General features: G+C 39.6%; 1 protein-coding gene across 4 annotated transcripts in view; it reads left to right on the forward strand.

Moving 5' to 3' along the window:
- The first annotated feature begins 1,364 nt into the window (after positions 1 to 1,364).
- The window catches only part of LOC127385125 (glutamate carboxypeptidase 2-like), a 33,428-nt gene continuing 18,846 nt past the window's right edge, over positions 1,365 to 15,946 (forward strand). For 2 of the 4 annotated variants that reach the window (XR_007889605.1, XM_051620526.1), the window contains exons 1-8: positions 1,365 to 1,515; positions 2,877 to 2,985; positions 5,703 to 5,889; positions 6,667 to 6,768; positions 9,649 to 9,774; positions 11,687 to 11,873; positions 13,315 to 13,408; positions 15,624 to 15,722. Coding sequence is in view for 3 of the 4 variants with exons in the window: in XM_051620526.1 (XP_051476486.1) it covers positions 1,398 to 1,515; positions 2,877 to 2,985; positions 5,703 to 5,889; positions 6,667 to 6,768; positions 9,649 to 9,774; positions 11,687 to 11,873; positions 13,315 to 13,408; positions 15,624 to 15,722 (1,022 nt within the window). In the remaining variant the exon portion in view is untranslated. Of the gene's footprint in view, positions 1,516 to 1,693; positions 1,756 to 2,876; positions 2,986 to 5,702; positions 5,890 to 6,666; positions 6,769 to 8,434; positions 8,535 to 9,648; positions 9,775 to 11,686; positions 11,874 to 13,314; positions 13,409 to 15,623; positions 15,723 to 15,946 lie in introns of those variants that run through there. The other 2 variants (XM_051620549.1, XM_051620536.1) reach the window with 2 other exon arrangements.

Here is a 15,946-nt window from a genome sequence, read left to right on the forward strand (position 1 = left end):
CACAATGGGCTCTGCAGATGACGTTAGCTGAAGTCCAGTGTCTGGAATTCATACTGAACTCAGGTTTTGTCTGAACTCAGTTTTTATCTGCATCAGCAAGTAGTGTGGTGCAGTAGGAGCAGTCCTGTAGAGCACTTTCACTTGCTGTTGACAATAGGCTACCTATACTATATGTGGACATGGACACAATCTAACTACCAACTTTGTATCTTAAACATCAGCTGTATCCCTAGTTGGCACCTCAGCAAGGGTTCCGAGTACGAATACCTGTACAGAGCCCAGAAGGCCACATCTGTGTGTAAAGTTTCTCTCTATTCATGGGCCTGAAGGTAAAGCCTCATCCCAAAACTGACAACTAAACTGAATGGAGAGTTTTTTCCAAAACAACACAGTGGAGATTTTAAGAGATGGAAAAAAGACTCCAACAAAGCCAAGTGCGTATGAGACTTGTCCCCTTCTCCCAAATAACAAGTGGTAGAATGAGAGGAAACAGCCGAAGTTGTGCCAAGGGAGGTTTAGATTGGATATTGGGAAAAAATTTATTCACTGAAAGGGTTGTCAGGCACTGGAACAGGCTGCCCAGGGAAGTGGTTGAGTCATGATCCCTGGAGGTATGTAAAATACCTTTATATGTGGTGCTTAGGAACACAGTTTAGGGTGATGCTAGGTTTATGGTTGGACTCAATGATGTTAAAGGTTTCTTCCAACCTGAATGATCCTATGATTCTAAACCAGCAGCTGGGATGCACACACATTCTTTGGGGTTGAAATGCCATAAACTGGAAAGAAACACAGAGCAGAGAGTTATGTGAAAGTCAAGTCATGTTCACAGGGACAGGTATCTCTCTGAAGAGTCTTCATAACCTTTCAAAGAGTGCTGGGCACTGGGGTACAATATTTCTTAAAAGAAATATTTTAAAATAACGTTTTTTACCCTTTTTCCTCCCCTCACGTTTGTCTTCCTGGTGTTGCCCACTCCGGCTTGTGCCCTGTGGAGCACGTCACGGCACAACCCTGCGGGAAACAGCCACGGAGAACCAGGTGTCCAAAACGCTGCTTTACCTCATCACTGCACTTTGCAGCAAGTTAAAAGAAGCACGGGGTGGCAGGATATCTAGGGCAAGCACGGGGAAAGGCAGAGGGGAGACCGGCACAGACGCGTCCAGCCTTGCCTGCGGGTGACGGCGGGAGGGCTTCTCCCTGTGCCTGCGCGGTGGGAGCGAGCAGAGCCCCCACGGCCGGCAGGGCTGGGGCGGCCGGTCAGAGGCGGGAGCCGCCGCGAACCACCGCCCGTGCCCGCCCGCTCCCCGCCGCCTCCGGGGCGGGCCGGGCCGCGGCGGGACTTCGGCCGGCGGGGCGGGCGCTGGCGGGAGCGGCGCGGAGCGGGGCCGGCAGCGATGTGCGCGTCGCTCGGCAGGGTCACGGAACCGGCCGGCCCCAGGGCAGCCAGGGGCCGCTTCTGGGCTGTCGTCCTGGGAGCAGCGGCGGTGTGCTTCCTCCTCGGGTTCCTCATCGGTACAGTGCAGACGCCCTTCGGATCAGGGGGGGCTCTCCCGGCCACCCCCGGCTGCCGCGGGAGGGGGCTCGGGCCAGGTGGGGGGAAGGAGCGGGCGGGCTTCCAGTGCCCTGGGGTTTGTGCCAGGGGTGCCCCGGGTGAATCCGTGCTCGGCCCGGCCGGCACCTCCCTCCCTCCCTGCTCCTCGGGCCAGGCCGGTGCTGTCGCCGACCCCCCGGGATTTTCTGGCTCTGCCGCAGGTAAAGGGTTGGGGTTTTTTTAGAGCATCTTTTTGACTTGTTTTTCGATTTCCCTTTAAATAAAGTGGTTATTATTGTACCATATCATTCTCCTGCTATGAGCAAGAGAAGAGGCTCAGGGTCTGTGAAGAGGGGACAGAACATGGGCCCCTCGACCCTGCTGCATCGAAACCGCACATGCCCAAACCAGAAAGGTGGGACCACTGACAGGAGGGCTGAAATAGTCTTTAATTTAATGTGCTGCCAGCTCCTCGGTCCAAAAAGGCAGGCCTGCGGGTTGCTGCCACAAGAGATTTCACCTCCTTTGCCGCCCTTTTGTTTCATCGATGGATCAGGCTCAGTTTGGAGGAGGAGGCAAAACAAAAGAGACACTTGTATTTTGAGTGCCTTTTGGTATGTACTTGGGGTTCCTGCTATTGGAAGTCCTGACTTAATTGCTTTTTCCTGTGGAAAGAGCTTTTTTGCCGTGCTGGAGACCAGTATCTTGTTGGTGCCAGCTTGTTACCCGCTCTCTGCTCCCCACCAGTTCTCTCATTTGCACTATTCATGTAGCTGCTGCAGCATTTGCACTGAACATGTCCAGTCTGACTTAAAAATGAAAACCAGATGTCAGAAACACTTCATTTCTAGCCAGGTGTTCTTCTCATCACTTACCGAGGTAATGCTGTACAGTAAGGGAAGGATTCCTGAGTAAGAGCCAGACAGACCAGAGAGTGAGAAAGGAGTTACAAGACATCTGTTCCTTACAAAGGGGGTCTGTTTCTGTGCTTTTTTGTAAAGCTGCTGCCTTATTAGTCACATGACTTACAGCAGGATGTTCTGGTGCTAAAGGAAGATAGTAAAGTCACCTTAGCATCTACAATAAAATAACTGTGGTGAATAAATACAGTATTTTATTCCCCTCGATATCTGCCTAGGTAAATAAGTTATCTCACTGTGTGGGTGACTGCCAGTGCCATCACTGTGGAGGCAGCATTAGGTTGTGGCTGCTTGTCTGTGCTGAGACAAAAGCAGTTGTAAAGTACACAGTGAAAATCTTGTGGTGATACCAAAGAGAAATGCTGGTGTTGTGGGTACACTGCTCTGATGTTTTTACTCTTGTATTTTGGTGTGTTGAACAGGCTGGTTTGCAAAACCTGCAGGAAAGAAGACATCTGCAAGTCCTCATGAGGACATGAAGGCGACATTTATGGCTGAAATGAAAGCTGAAAACATCAAGCAGTTTCTTTAGTAAGCAACATGTCGACTAATCGGTCAGAAAAATTATAGTTCAAGCCCGAACCAACCCAAGGATGCCACCAGACATTTATGTAATGTGTCCCAGTGAGCTGTGATTGACAGTCCATCTCAGCTCCTGTCATTCTTGTTTGCATTGGAAACCACTGAGGAGTTGTCAGTAGTCTCACTACATAAGTAATTCAAGATTGGCTGAGTTCTTGCTCAGCCTTTGGTAAATGCTTGTGCAGTAGAATAGAGTAGCCTTTCTCCTACATGTCCTGTCTACAGTTTCTATCTTACGTTGTGGTTTATGGAGAAGTTATTCACTTCAAATTAGGCTGTATGAATGAAGACATTAAATGGAAAATAGGGGAGTACATCAATGTAAAATAGAAGAAAATCGTACTAGTGTTCAAGTTTTTACTTATTCCTACACCCTGGGCCTAATACCTTTTTTCTACTTTCCCTTCACACTTCCTCATTCTCTAATCAAATTTATGTGTTAATCTGTCACTATTCAGATCTTGTACTCATTTTCATGAAGAAAGAAATATTTCTAAACTCTATTCCTGCACAATGAATAGCTAGAAGAGACTCAGTAGATACCAGCTAATAATCTGATGATACATTAGACTATTTGTAATAAATCCAATAGTCCTCCATAGACTCTTTAGATTCTTTTTAAAGACCATATTTTCCCCAATGTTTTCATCTTATCTATCCTTTAGTACTTAAAGTAGGTGTTTTAAAATATACTAAGTATAAAAATACACTCTTTTCAGATAAAGTATCTTTTATTAAATCCTAAAAGCAAAGCTGCTGACATTTGTTCCTGAAAATTCAAACAATGGAAGATGTTAATACAGATTTTAAAAAATATATTACAGTTTACGTACTGTAATTAATGTCAAAATTTCTGTAACTTAGAAGCTTGAACTACGAGGAAGCTGGTGTACTATTTGCTTATTTTAGGAATCTTATAAACAGATTCTTTTTCACTTCTGAGAGTGTAGGATTTGTTAAAAGCTATGTTTATTCCAGTTAGTAATAGAGCAGAAATCATAATTTATTGATAGAAATTTACTTTCTGTGTAAAAAAGTGTTAGAGTATCAGTTATTTCAAAAGTAATAATCAAATTTGAGTTTGCCTTAAAGTCCCAGTCTGATTAACTAGCATGAAATTGTATCTCACTACAAAACCAAATTACGTAAAAAATCTTTTCAGTTCACAGTTTTGTGGCAATCCCACTAATTTAAGTGCACAAACAACAAACTATTGGAAACAAATTAACTGGGAAGTATGTTCTCTTTACTATATAACAGCCATGTCGAGGACTACATAAACATTAAAACCTGAAGACTTAGGGTTTTTTACAGTCTTAAGCTGTGCTTTGGCTCCTACAAAATCAACTGTTTTTAAACAGCTCTGTAACAGGACTGCTTTCTACCCTCTAAGCTCCCTGTCTTTATGCCAACAGAAAACATTGTACTGTGTTTACTGTCATGGAGCCAGTTCTGTGATGAAATAGGGCAGATACTTAGTTGCTACTTAGCAGTACAGGCAGTCAACAGATTAGGAGAAAAAACGAAGAAAAAGACAGCATTTAGTTAAATGGCAATATAATACAGGAGAATGTTACTGCATAGGTAAAATTTTAATGTAAACACAAGACTTAAAAATTCCTAACTCTTACAGAACAGCCATTGGTTCTAACAATAGCACATACCTGTGCTCTTGACTCAGTATGTCATCCAGAAAATGTTGCAGGGACTTGTACACTGTTGGTACTGGATGTTGACAGTATCAGAGGAACATGATTCTATCTAGCAGCATTCAGTACAAAAGCAGAACTATCTAGTTCTTTCTTAGCACTTTGATGGCATTGTTCTCACTGGAACTCAAAAATTCAATTTTTTCCCAACCTTATGCCCCTTCCTTATTGAAGTTCTGATTTTCTTCATTAACACCGGCTGGTGCAATACATTCTTCTGTGACTTGTTGATGGCATAGTCATATGACAGTTGAGGACATCATTATGACAGCCTCATTCAGCTGGGAGATTCTTCAGCTCACTTCCCTGAGCTTTCTCAATGGTCTGAACATTATTTTTTTTTTTTCAGACAATGGGTTGCTCACTCTTTATGGTATAATATTTCACTCTTTGTTGTGCATACTGGATAACTGTTAAGTCACAAACTGATGAGTTTTTCTGTTTCTTCTTTGTAAGCCACTGTGGATGCACTCTCTTACTTGCCAACAAGCCATGCTCAGGGTGAACTTTAGATAAATCAATATTTGTCCCAAAGTTAATTAAAATAGTGGAGTCCAAGGAGAATACCCAGTTAATGAATTGTAGGGATCAGAGTAATTATGCACATTTCTGCATTGAATACGCAGATAAAATTACACTAAATTCTTTTATCACTTTGCAAGCAAGGTCATTCTCATTATGCATAGGAGTGATTGGCCTAAGGTCACCCAGAAGACAAGGAGTAAAGCAAGGACAAGACCCCACAGCTGACATCATATGCCAATACAAGACAGACTGAAACCATTTACTTCAACTTATGTGTAAGAGAAGCAAAAACATAAATGCAGAGGACTCAGGGCACTTGTTTAGCCTCGGTACATCTGGTCGTCTCAAAGGGGCTTATTTCCAGCTAGTCTAAGGGAATTCTGATTATGAGCTGCAATGCCTGATCCTGACTCCTTGCTTCTTTTTGTCTAGCAATTTTACACGGCTTCCTCACCTGGCAGGAACAAAGGAGAATCTGCATCTGGCACAGCAAGTCCAAGCTGAATGGAAGGAGTTTGGATTGGATTCTGTTCAGTTGGTTCATTATGATGTCTTGCTCTCTTACCCTGATGACACTAAGCCCAATTACATCTCCATAATTGATGAGTATGGAAACGAGGTACAGAAAACACCAGTTTTTGTAGCCAAGGGAAAAAAATCACCTTCAAACACCTGGGAAACCTCGGAAGGAAAGCTATCCCCTGCTCTGTTAATGGTGTTTGGCCTGTTCCAAAGCTCACAGAACTGAGGAGTTCCATTTTGCTTTTTTATTTTGTTATCTTTGTTTCTTAATGTATGTGCTAGGGATTCTAGTAATTACCCTGATTCATTTAGCATACTGACATATATGGATTAAAGGAGAATTATGTAAGATACTTACTTCATATACTTCAATTATTTTAAAATTATGTTATTATTCAGAAAGAGGAAAGCAACCATGGTCAGCATCATTATTTGCATTGACTCACTATACAGTACTGGTGGTAGTGCTAAATTCAGTTCCTTGAAGAATAGAGTGTAGGTCTCAAGACGTACGGCCACAAACAGCATCAGTTCTTTAGAGAGCAGCTCTAGTGCTCATGGAAGCTCCAGGGATGAGCAGAATGTGAGCATTTTTTACCATAATGGTCTACCCTTCTCTTACCTGCTGAACTGAGACCACCTTAAGAGTTCCTGTGTTCATTTAAGCAGGATTCTCTGTGAAGGGTGGAGGTGGGATTTGCAAGATCACATACTGAACCTGTGTACTGAAGAGGTTGCCCCATGCTTGCTAAATTTTTGGCCAGTCCTCATTTAGTCCTTTAAACTGCAAATGCACTTGAAATGTGCCTGAATAAACAGTACTTCTTTTCCATATTGCCTGATTAACTTTTTTTCTTTTATTCTTTCCCACTAGATTTTCAACACATCATTATCTGAGCCGCCTCCTCCAGGATATGAAGGTGTTAAAGATGTGGTGCCACCCTACAGTGCATTTTCAGCCCAAGGAATACCTGAGGTAACATAATAGAATAGTAAAATAAAGAAAAGTAGAAAAGGAAGCAAAAATAGAAGGAGGAACAGAGGTAGAAGTAGAAATAATAGAAACAAGAAGATGGAAATCACAATGTAGTTTAACCTAGTAGGCAATACAGAATAATGTGGAAGTTCTTAGACTTTAGTTAAAAACCTGATGTATCACCAATAGGAAAGCTGTCCTAACTGATGTTTAGAGTTTTGTGATGGAGCAATGTTCAAATTGAGCAGCCATTCATATATGTTTATTTTTCTCTAATTTGATTCAGAGCTGTATTTCATTTTCATCTTTTCTTTTAAAAGTATGGTAAAAATCTTTCATGCTATCAGCTGCTATAAGCTTTTCCTGATGTTTCTGTGACTGTGCAACATTGTTTCCCATCTTGGTGAAAAAATAAGACTTACATTTACATAGTCAAATGAACAATCTAATTTTCGAAATGTTGCTTGCCCAAGGCTCACACTGACAGGTATCACAGCACAGTGTACAGCATGCTTGAAAATGGCTTTTGCTAGCATTTCTACCTGGCTGTAAAGCTTAACACTAATCCTTTGTATCTTCTTGAACTGTTGCACCAGCTGATAGGCTTTCTTTTGTAAAGCTGACCTGTATAATAGGAGTTTTCTATCCTGTGATCATTAGTGGTTTCGATAGTTTGTAAGATAAGAATTTTTTTGTCGTTCTCAATATCTTTCCCATCTGTATATAGAATAATGTAGGTTGGTAGGGCCCCCTGGAGGTCACCTGGTCCAATGTCTGCTTTAAATGGCGTTCTGACTTTGAAACCTGCACACAATGCTTTTACTCACACAGCCTTGTACTAGCCATGTGCTTTCTGAAGTTTGTTAATAAGCTGTGCAAGTCTAAAAAGCGAAAGGTGTCCTGTATTCCTTTGCCTCAGATACTCAGAGAAATCTGGAAAACCACGCCAATAGTCTGTGGTGTAGGATATAAGAGCTTTGAGTGTTTCAAGAATTGCAATGGGAATTTTGGAACATAATGTAAGGTAAAATTCATGGCTTCTGGCTTTGTATCATAAAATAATGTTCCCAAAGAAGGACAGAATAACCTCATTGCTTTATTTGGTTTGTGGAGAGCTACTAAGAGAGTTAGTGTTGGGTTATCGGAAGTAGTAAGAACAAGAAGCTGCAGGTTCCTTCTTTAGAAAATTATTTTAATTTAATTAAATATAAGAACTTAGTTTCCGGAAAAAAACAACCAACAACCAACACTTAAAAGACAGATTGTCTTTTCAAAAGGTAGTGCTTATATTCACCTTCTTACATAGCACTTTGACAAAAGCTCCAGGTACCTACCTAGTGCTGTTAACAACAACATTCTCCAGTGAGCAGTTTTTTGCACCTGTTCTGCAAACAGCACAGGAGGGAGCACCTATATAGCTCAGCAGTGGGAATGCTTAGTGGGTCCAGGGCTCTTCTGAGTTCTTCCAGGCCTGTTTATATATTTTATATTAAAACTATACTATTAAAAAGCAGAACTCAGCTGTGGAGAGAGATATTTGGACCTTTGTAAATGCAGTCGTCAGTCGTAAGTTCTCTTTCTGCTCACTAATTTGCAAATGATTCCTGCATAAACCTCCAAGCTCAATGAAGGCAGAAGGCTACAAGGTACCTGCATCCCAGGCAAACTGCAGTCTCATGAGTGGGTCATATTCCTGGAAAGTGGGAGAAATGGTCAAAGTTCTTCTTACTGAGAGTGGCAAAAAAACCAGCTCACACATTTTCTGGGTGAGTGCTATGATCAGGGAGTTGTGGAAATACAGTTCAACATTGCTAGCACTATTACTTTTCTCTTCAGCTGCTTTTAAAAAATAAGTAACAGTGACTGTGTTTTGACAGTTAAAATACTGTCAAAGTGGGATGATAGCTACTTGCCTGCTGAAGTGAGACCCTACAAAGATTTAAAAGTAGTTTCCACTCATTTCAGGTTCTCAGTAGAGTGCAGATGGAATATATACTGGCTGTCTTACAGATTGTCAGAAATTGTGTGTTTCTTCTGTGTGGTGTATTTTAACTAAATCTCAATAAAGGGTGGGATGAAAAAATAAGTTAAGTTTTGAACAGAATCTTATTTTAACAGAAATATATAGCAGAAAGCAGAAAAACTAACAAGCCTGCAAATGTGGGTATTTTGTACAATATATTCTAAAGAATCTGTGTTAAAATGCAGGACCAAATTCTCCTTTTGCTTAATCTAAATAGACTGAAATAACTTTCTTGACTTCAGTAGAGTTACACTTGATTTTACGGAGAGGGAAAACTACTCCATAAACTCAGAAAAGCCTCCCCAAGAATAATCATTGTGTTTATGAATTATTCTGTGAACAGAGAGGACCAGGATCTTATTAGGTGTGAAACTTTTCTCCTGATTTGTCTTAAATTGAGGATCTCTCTGGAGGTGTCTGGTAATATTGAGAAATGCACTAAGGAAGAGTTTCCTGTCACCTAATTTTAGTTGTCTGAAATTGTAAGCATCTTCCCTAAACCAGTCTTTGAGACTTTTTATAGGCATTTACTCTGAAACAGTCTTTGAGGTATAATCAATGAGAGGTATATCCAGAGGGCAATTTATTCCTTCCTAAAAAGGGTGTTTAAAACATGTTGGAGTGAGTTCTTTAGAAGTCAGTTGCCTACCTAAGCATGGAATCACAGGATCACAGAGTGTTAGGGGTTGGAAGGGACCTCAAAAGATCACCTAGTCCAACCCTAATTGTCTCATGATCAAAGAAGAATTCATACCATTCCCAGAGCTCATTGTTCTCAGTTTATTCTCTTAGTAGATCACATCCTCCTTTCGATGCACTTACTAACATTTTTTTCAAATTCTGCCTCTTTCTATCAGGGTGAGTTAGTGTACGTGAATTACGGCCGCACCGAGGACTTCTTTAAGCTTGAACGTGAAATGGGAATTAACTGCACAGGAAAGATTGTTATTGCCAGGTATGGGAAGATCTTCAGAGGAAATAAGGTAATGCCTCTATATAAAAATGTTACTTGTGCTGTGCTGTCCTTCAGTTGATTTCAAGAGACTGAAACATGTAAAGTGTTCCGAAAATTTTAGCATAACTGAGTTTTCATGGAGTTATGTTCAAAGATGATTCCTTAGTAGAAGATACAATATATATATATATGAAATGTATTTAATCAATCTATAGGAAAAAAGTAAATAAGTTGGAAAACCTTACATAATTTTATATTCATTTGCATACTATAAATTGTTCCAAAATGTTATTAACATGTTTGAATAAACTGTAACTCTGAACTAGATGTTTCTTCCCTATTGGTTCAGCTGTGCTTTAAGAGACATGTATTATGTTTCTCTATAATGGCCTCTGTATGCCAAGCAGAGACTATAACTATATGGAGGTTATTTGAAATTCTTTATTTGTTTATTCAGTGTCCCTATGATATGAATATTTTTAGACTACTGATTTCAGCAGATTACCATGTCCTGAGAGGAAAGGAGATAATAATGTGCATACTTCAGGCATGCACTCATGTTATTTCCTCAGTAGAGATGTAAGAAAACAAGTCTGTTTTAAGTATGTTTGGCTCTTGTACAGAATTTAGGTAAACCTTAATCTGAGCAGAAGTATAATTTGCATTTCTCAGTTACCTAAGGGTATCAAACACTGAATCTCCTCACTGGATTGCCAGCTCTTCATTATATGCTGTTGACTAATCAGTTAACTTTTAAGTGGGTAACTCACTGGTTTACATAAATACCATTATCACCAGTGAAAAGGGGCATGTAACTCACTCCGGATCAGATGATTTTTTCATGTATTTTTTACCACTCTTAAAGATACTATCTGAATGGTCAAGATTTTAAAACTGAAGAAGGTTTTTCTGTCTAGGAATCCTTTCTTAAAATGAAATACAAGGCCCTCAGGGTTACTAATGTCTAGAGGGGCAGTTGACCTGTGTTTTGGAAATTACACACCCTTGTTGACACAAAAGGATATGTTCATCCTTATAGTAGTATTTCTAATAACTGTTTGTATATTAAAGAATGTGGGAGCCAGTATAAATTCTGGAGAACTGTACTGTTGTTTTCTGACTTCCTAATGGTGTGCAAGAATAGGAAAGAGGATGAAGGAAAATAATATAATTCATTAAGAGACTCTGGTATTTCTGAATTAAAATACCCAAATTTAAAACTGTTGAGGATAAGTTGTCATTCAGTCACTACACAACGCCATGATATCTAGTAGCAAAACAGATTGGCATGTCAGAATGACATATATTTTCTCCCTTTCACCCTCTAGCAATCAATATTATGCAATAATAAAGTTGCCTGAGAAGACTTTTTTAACCAAAGCTTCATGCAAGGCAGTCCTTCTGCCATGAATAGCCTAAGATACACACTCTTTGGAGTTAGCCTTGTTCACAACCAAAGATAATTTTAAGCTCTCCAATAAAATCTTCCTTTGTAGTCTGAACCCTGAGATACATTCAGGAGACCATTTAGACAAATAAGATAAGCATGTAACTAATTGAAAAGTAAGGTTGTCTCTATGTGATGCAGTTTTTTCTATCTATGATTTAAATAGTGACTTGGTTGTGTTAATCTGTATTACAAATACAAACTCAGGTTGTATAGTAATACTGCAAAGGATGTTTTCCATGTCATTGCATTTGTCTCCTAACTAAAATTCAAAGCAACAGTAAACCTCTTACTTTCAAATGGAACCTGGTATCTGCATATATGTTTTCATTAAATTTTATTATATGAGACGATTATGGGTCCTTCACTTTGCCCAAGCTCTGTAAAAGGCCTGAGGAATAATCACTGTCATTTACAATACTTTTTTTTTGCTCCTTGAACTCTGGGATGAAGCTATAAAGAACTGGATAGGGACTAGAGATGTGCTTTGCAGGTGAAGAATGCTGAACTGGCAGGTGCCAAGGGAATTATTCTGTACTCTGACCCTGCTGACTACTGCGCCCCAGGAACAGATCCCTATCCAAACGGCTGGAACCTTCCAGGTGGAGGAGCCCAGCGTGGAAATGTTTTAAACCTCAATGGGGCAGGGGATCCTCTGACACCAGGTTATCCTGCAAAGGGTGAGTGACACTAGAGAAGTCATGCTTTGAGGATCTGGTTTCAGGAAGTGGGGAAGAAGGTAATGGGCATATCCTTTCCCTGGTAACAAAACACATTTTTTCCTGCTCTTCCTGTTGCTCAAAAGAGGCAGCTTTGGGCTTCATGTCAGTCGGCCACTTCTGTAAATGGTGTGTGAAAGAAAGTGAGGAGATATTAAGGGAGCCACACAGTGCAGTGCTATGCTGCTTAACTTCACAGACATACCCAAGTTAGCCCAGAGGTCATTACACTGAAGTTCTAGTGTTTTCTTTCTGCTTCTCATCAGTAAGTCAGCAAGGAGCCAATCCGCACAGCTCACAGGTTTCTTGGCTTTTGTAGTTCTCCTTTCTGTAGGGTTTGGGCTGCTTTCCTTCTAAAAGAGCCCTTACCAGCAATGCTGAGATGTTTCATGCTGGGACTCATGTCACCCAGCTGCAGCTGAGCCTGATGAAAAGATAATTGCTCACTGGTTCATCCCCTTCACCTTATGCTTCTTCAGCTGCTTCTTTGAGCTCTGCCAAAGCTGTTTCATTTAACACCTAACCCAGATCATTTTGACTGAAATGCATTAGGAACTGTTCATGCCAGGAGTTGAGCCAGCAGATCTGAGGGAGGCAGTCACCTGGAGAAGAGCAGTCGCTAAGTGATGGGGAAGGTTGCCTCTAGCCAGCACACTTGAGGTGGATGAGGGTATGTGTTTACAACAGCAGCGTGGCAGAAGCAGACCATGAGGAAGACTTCTGGTTCTTCATGCCAGAGTCAATGATCTCATAGATGAATCCCTGTCTGCTTCCTTCACCAAGGGAAAGTTTTATTCACAGGAGGAAACTATTCTATACCTGCTAGCTTGCAAACATCAAGTTTTGTCTGCGTTGTGAAAATTTAGATTAAAATTTGTAAAAAAACCCTGTTATTTTTATTTGAGCTTTGTTAGAACAAAACCTAGGCTTCATTTTGTTCATCAAAACAGCCAAACAGAATATTAAGTAGCCCAATACATACAATTTTATCTGCATCTGTTATCAACTGACAATTTTTTTTTTTTAGTTTCCAGCTGAATGTTCTGAGCATCAGACTAGAGGCTCCCTGTTTTCTCTTGTTCTTCACCTGTGGCTTAGTCTGAAGTTATTTTCTATGGAGAAAAATACTTCTACCTAAAAAATTTCAACACAAAAACAATAACAAAAATGTTAAGATTTCCAGCCAGCTCTAAAAGTATGCTTACAGAAACTATGGCAGAATCTTTGTTATTGTCTGTCTAAAACATGTTGATAAAGTATAAAGAATGAGATCACTGAAGAAATGCCAGCCTGACTTGGAAGAAAGTGAAATTATCTGACTCCAGTGTTAGGACTGTGCTGTGAACTGCACAGATTCCTTCTGAGAGCTGGAAATATGAAAATATCTGTGTTTTGCTTTCAGAATACACCCACCGGCTAGACAAAGCCAGTGGTGTAGGTCTCCCAAAAATTCCAGTTCATCCCATTGGCTATCATGATGCTGAGACATTACTTCGGTAAGTGTATGGGAGACATGAGCAATTCTAAACAGGCTGTTTTTTGAAAAGAGAGTTTTTTTAAGACTTTTGCACTGTGCTTCTACAGTAGCTGTTGAAATAGTGTATGTTTCTCATTAGGTTCTCTGTAGGGGCAAATGTTATCTCTTAATACATATCAGATAGGTGCAGAGTGATCTGGAAAGGATAATTTGTGATATATCACAATCAGTCAAGTATAATGAAGTTATAAAGTGCCTCTGAGTTTGAATAAAGGCAAAAAAAAAATATTTGAGAACGGCATGATACCTGTCTTGTGAAAAAAAAAAACAACAAAAAACAACAAACAAACCCCAAAACAAAACACAAATGAAGTCATTCATTTTTCCAGGGAAATATTTGCCATGCCTGGTCAATGGGACAGTATCAGTACTGTCCTCTGTGAAATTAAGGCATGTGCTTTCTCTCATCAGGTGTATTATATTGCATAAATATGAAATGATGCAGGCAAACTAATACAAGGAAAATAGGGAAACTCTGAAGTATTATAGGTAATTTAATAGACATCTATCTGTGAGTAAGTGTGCTTACTAAATATTCAAGTGACACGAAAACAGGCTGCCAACTTGCCAGAGGACAGCATTCAAATTCAGAATTACCTTAACAAACCAAGTAAAAGATCTGAAAAAAAATAGTATTTGACTGAGTTGGCAAGTGTATTTTCCCCTAAAAATGTAGAAGTTATAATCAGTATTAACTGTAGAGATACAGAGCAGGAATTACCAGGGTTTGCAACAGTACCATGGATAAGTGTTTAGGGAAATAAGTGAACATGATGTATGGGAAATTTACATCTAAATCATAAGAGCATTCATTCTGCTCTGTCTGATGCTTCAGTTTTAGTATTGAGTAAAAATATTTTAACTTTTCTTCTCTGTGCAGTTTTCTTCTGAAGTGTTGAAGCTATTCATTTTTTATATGAGTCAGAATTTTACTGTCTTTGGTGCTTTTGCACATCCGATGTTCATTAACTATTTCAGTGTTTTTCCTATTTCCTCCCAAAACTAATACATCTCCAAACTGACTTTTCTTTAAAACTTTATGGTCATGTTATGAGGAAAACTGCTTATGTTGATAGAGATATAGGTTAAAACCCCCTCTTTTTTCCACTGCAAACTAATAGTGGTAGAGCAGATTAATGTATATAAATATTATGTAGCTAGATAGTTCTCTTCAATAAGTTGGAAATAATACTAGAATTTTTTTTTTTTATAATTATGAATGAAATCTAAATTTTCTAAAAAAGACCTGCTTCTTGTCTTCACTTTTGTCTTGAGAAGTCATAACTTCTAGGTATTCCTGCTATCATATTTTCATATAAAAAATATTCCAAGGACTTGAAGATATGCTCAAGTGTTCAGTGGAATAAAGATTGACTGATATACTCTAGGTGACCCTGCCTGGCAGGGGGGTTGGACTAGATGATCTTTCGAGGTCCTTTCCAACCCCTAAGATTCTGTGATTCTAAGATTCTGTGAAGTATGCATTTACAGTAAAGGATGTGCTTTCTTTTATAATAAATATATTTTGCCTAATAAGAGCCAGAACATCCAGCATACTTTATAATATATTTTGTATTTGTTTCTCACAAATTCGTGTGCAAAATATATAACCTTTAGAATAAGTGGATAAATATTGAGATCCACTGAATTAGTGCATTTCCAGTTGTGTTAACTGAGAAAAAACATCTCACCTTTAGAACAGGAAAAGGTGACTTGAACCGATCATGTTACTTCAGTTTTAGACATCTTTGAAACATATCAGCTCTATTTATGCTACTAGATTAAACAGTGTCCAGGGACAGGCACTGGAAGACAGCTGCCTGTGCTGTCAAACTGTTAGAATGGTCCAAGTTACTCTCTGCTGACTCAAATGGAAATGCAGTTCAAGGCAGTAGAAAGTTCCAGGGAGCCTTTGCAAGAGGCAGTTTTTGTGCAAACACTATATTCCAATGCCCAGGACTATTCTGCTAAGTTAAGTTGCTAGTATTAACGTATTCCAGAAGACGTATGTTTCTTCTGTGGAAGCTTGTAGTAGAAATTGTCTAAGATTAAGACTGTCACTGTGGTCTGTGTGTGCTTGTGACCTAACAAAGTGTAGTTCCTCATTTGTGTTTGGTGCTATTGCAAGATGTCTGTACTAATAATGTTTTGTTTTTCTTTTTCTTTCATAATAGTAATATGGGAGGATATGCACCTCCACATAGTAGCTGGAAAGGAAATTTGAATGTATCTTACAACGTTGGTCCTGGTTTCACAATAAATTATTCTACAAGGTCAGTTTTGTTTCATAAGAAAATGTACTCAAAATCAGAGGAAAACAGGTGGAGCAAAAGAATTTGACCAAAAGTTGAGTAGCTGGGGTTACTTGCATCATTTCTTTGAGTATGAGTTGTCTCATTTTCTGCTGCCTGAGGTGCCACATCTGTATTGACTGTGCTGGATTACTTTCTGGATTGCACCAACCTCTAGATGATTAGAGCTGTTTATCTTTTTAGCA

This window comes from Apus apus, chromosome 1 (genome assembly GCF_020740795.1).
Source record: "Apus apus isolate bApuApu2 chromosome 1, bApuApu2.pri.cur, whole genome shotgun sequence".
Taxonomy (NCBI): domain Eukaryota; kingdom Metazoa; phylum Chordata; class Aves; order Apodiformes; family Apodidae; genus Apus; species Apus apus.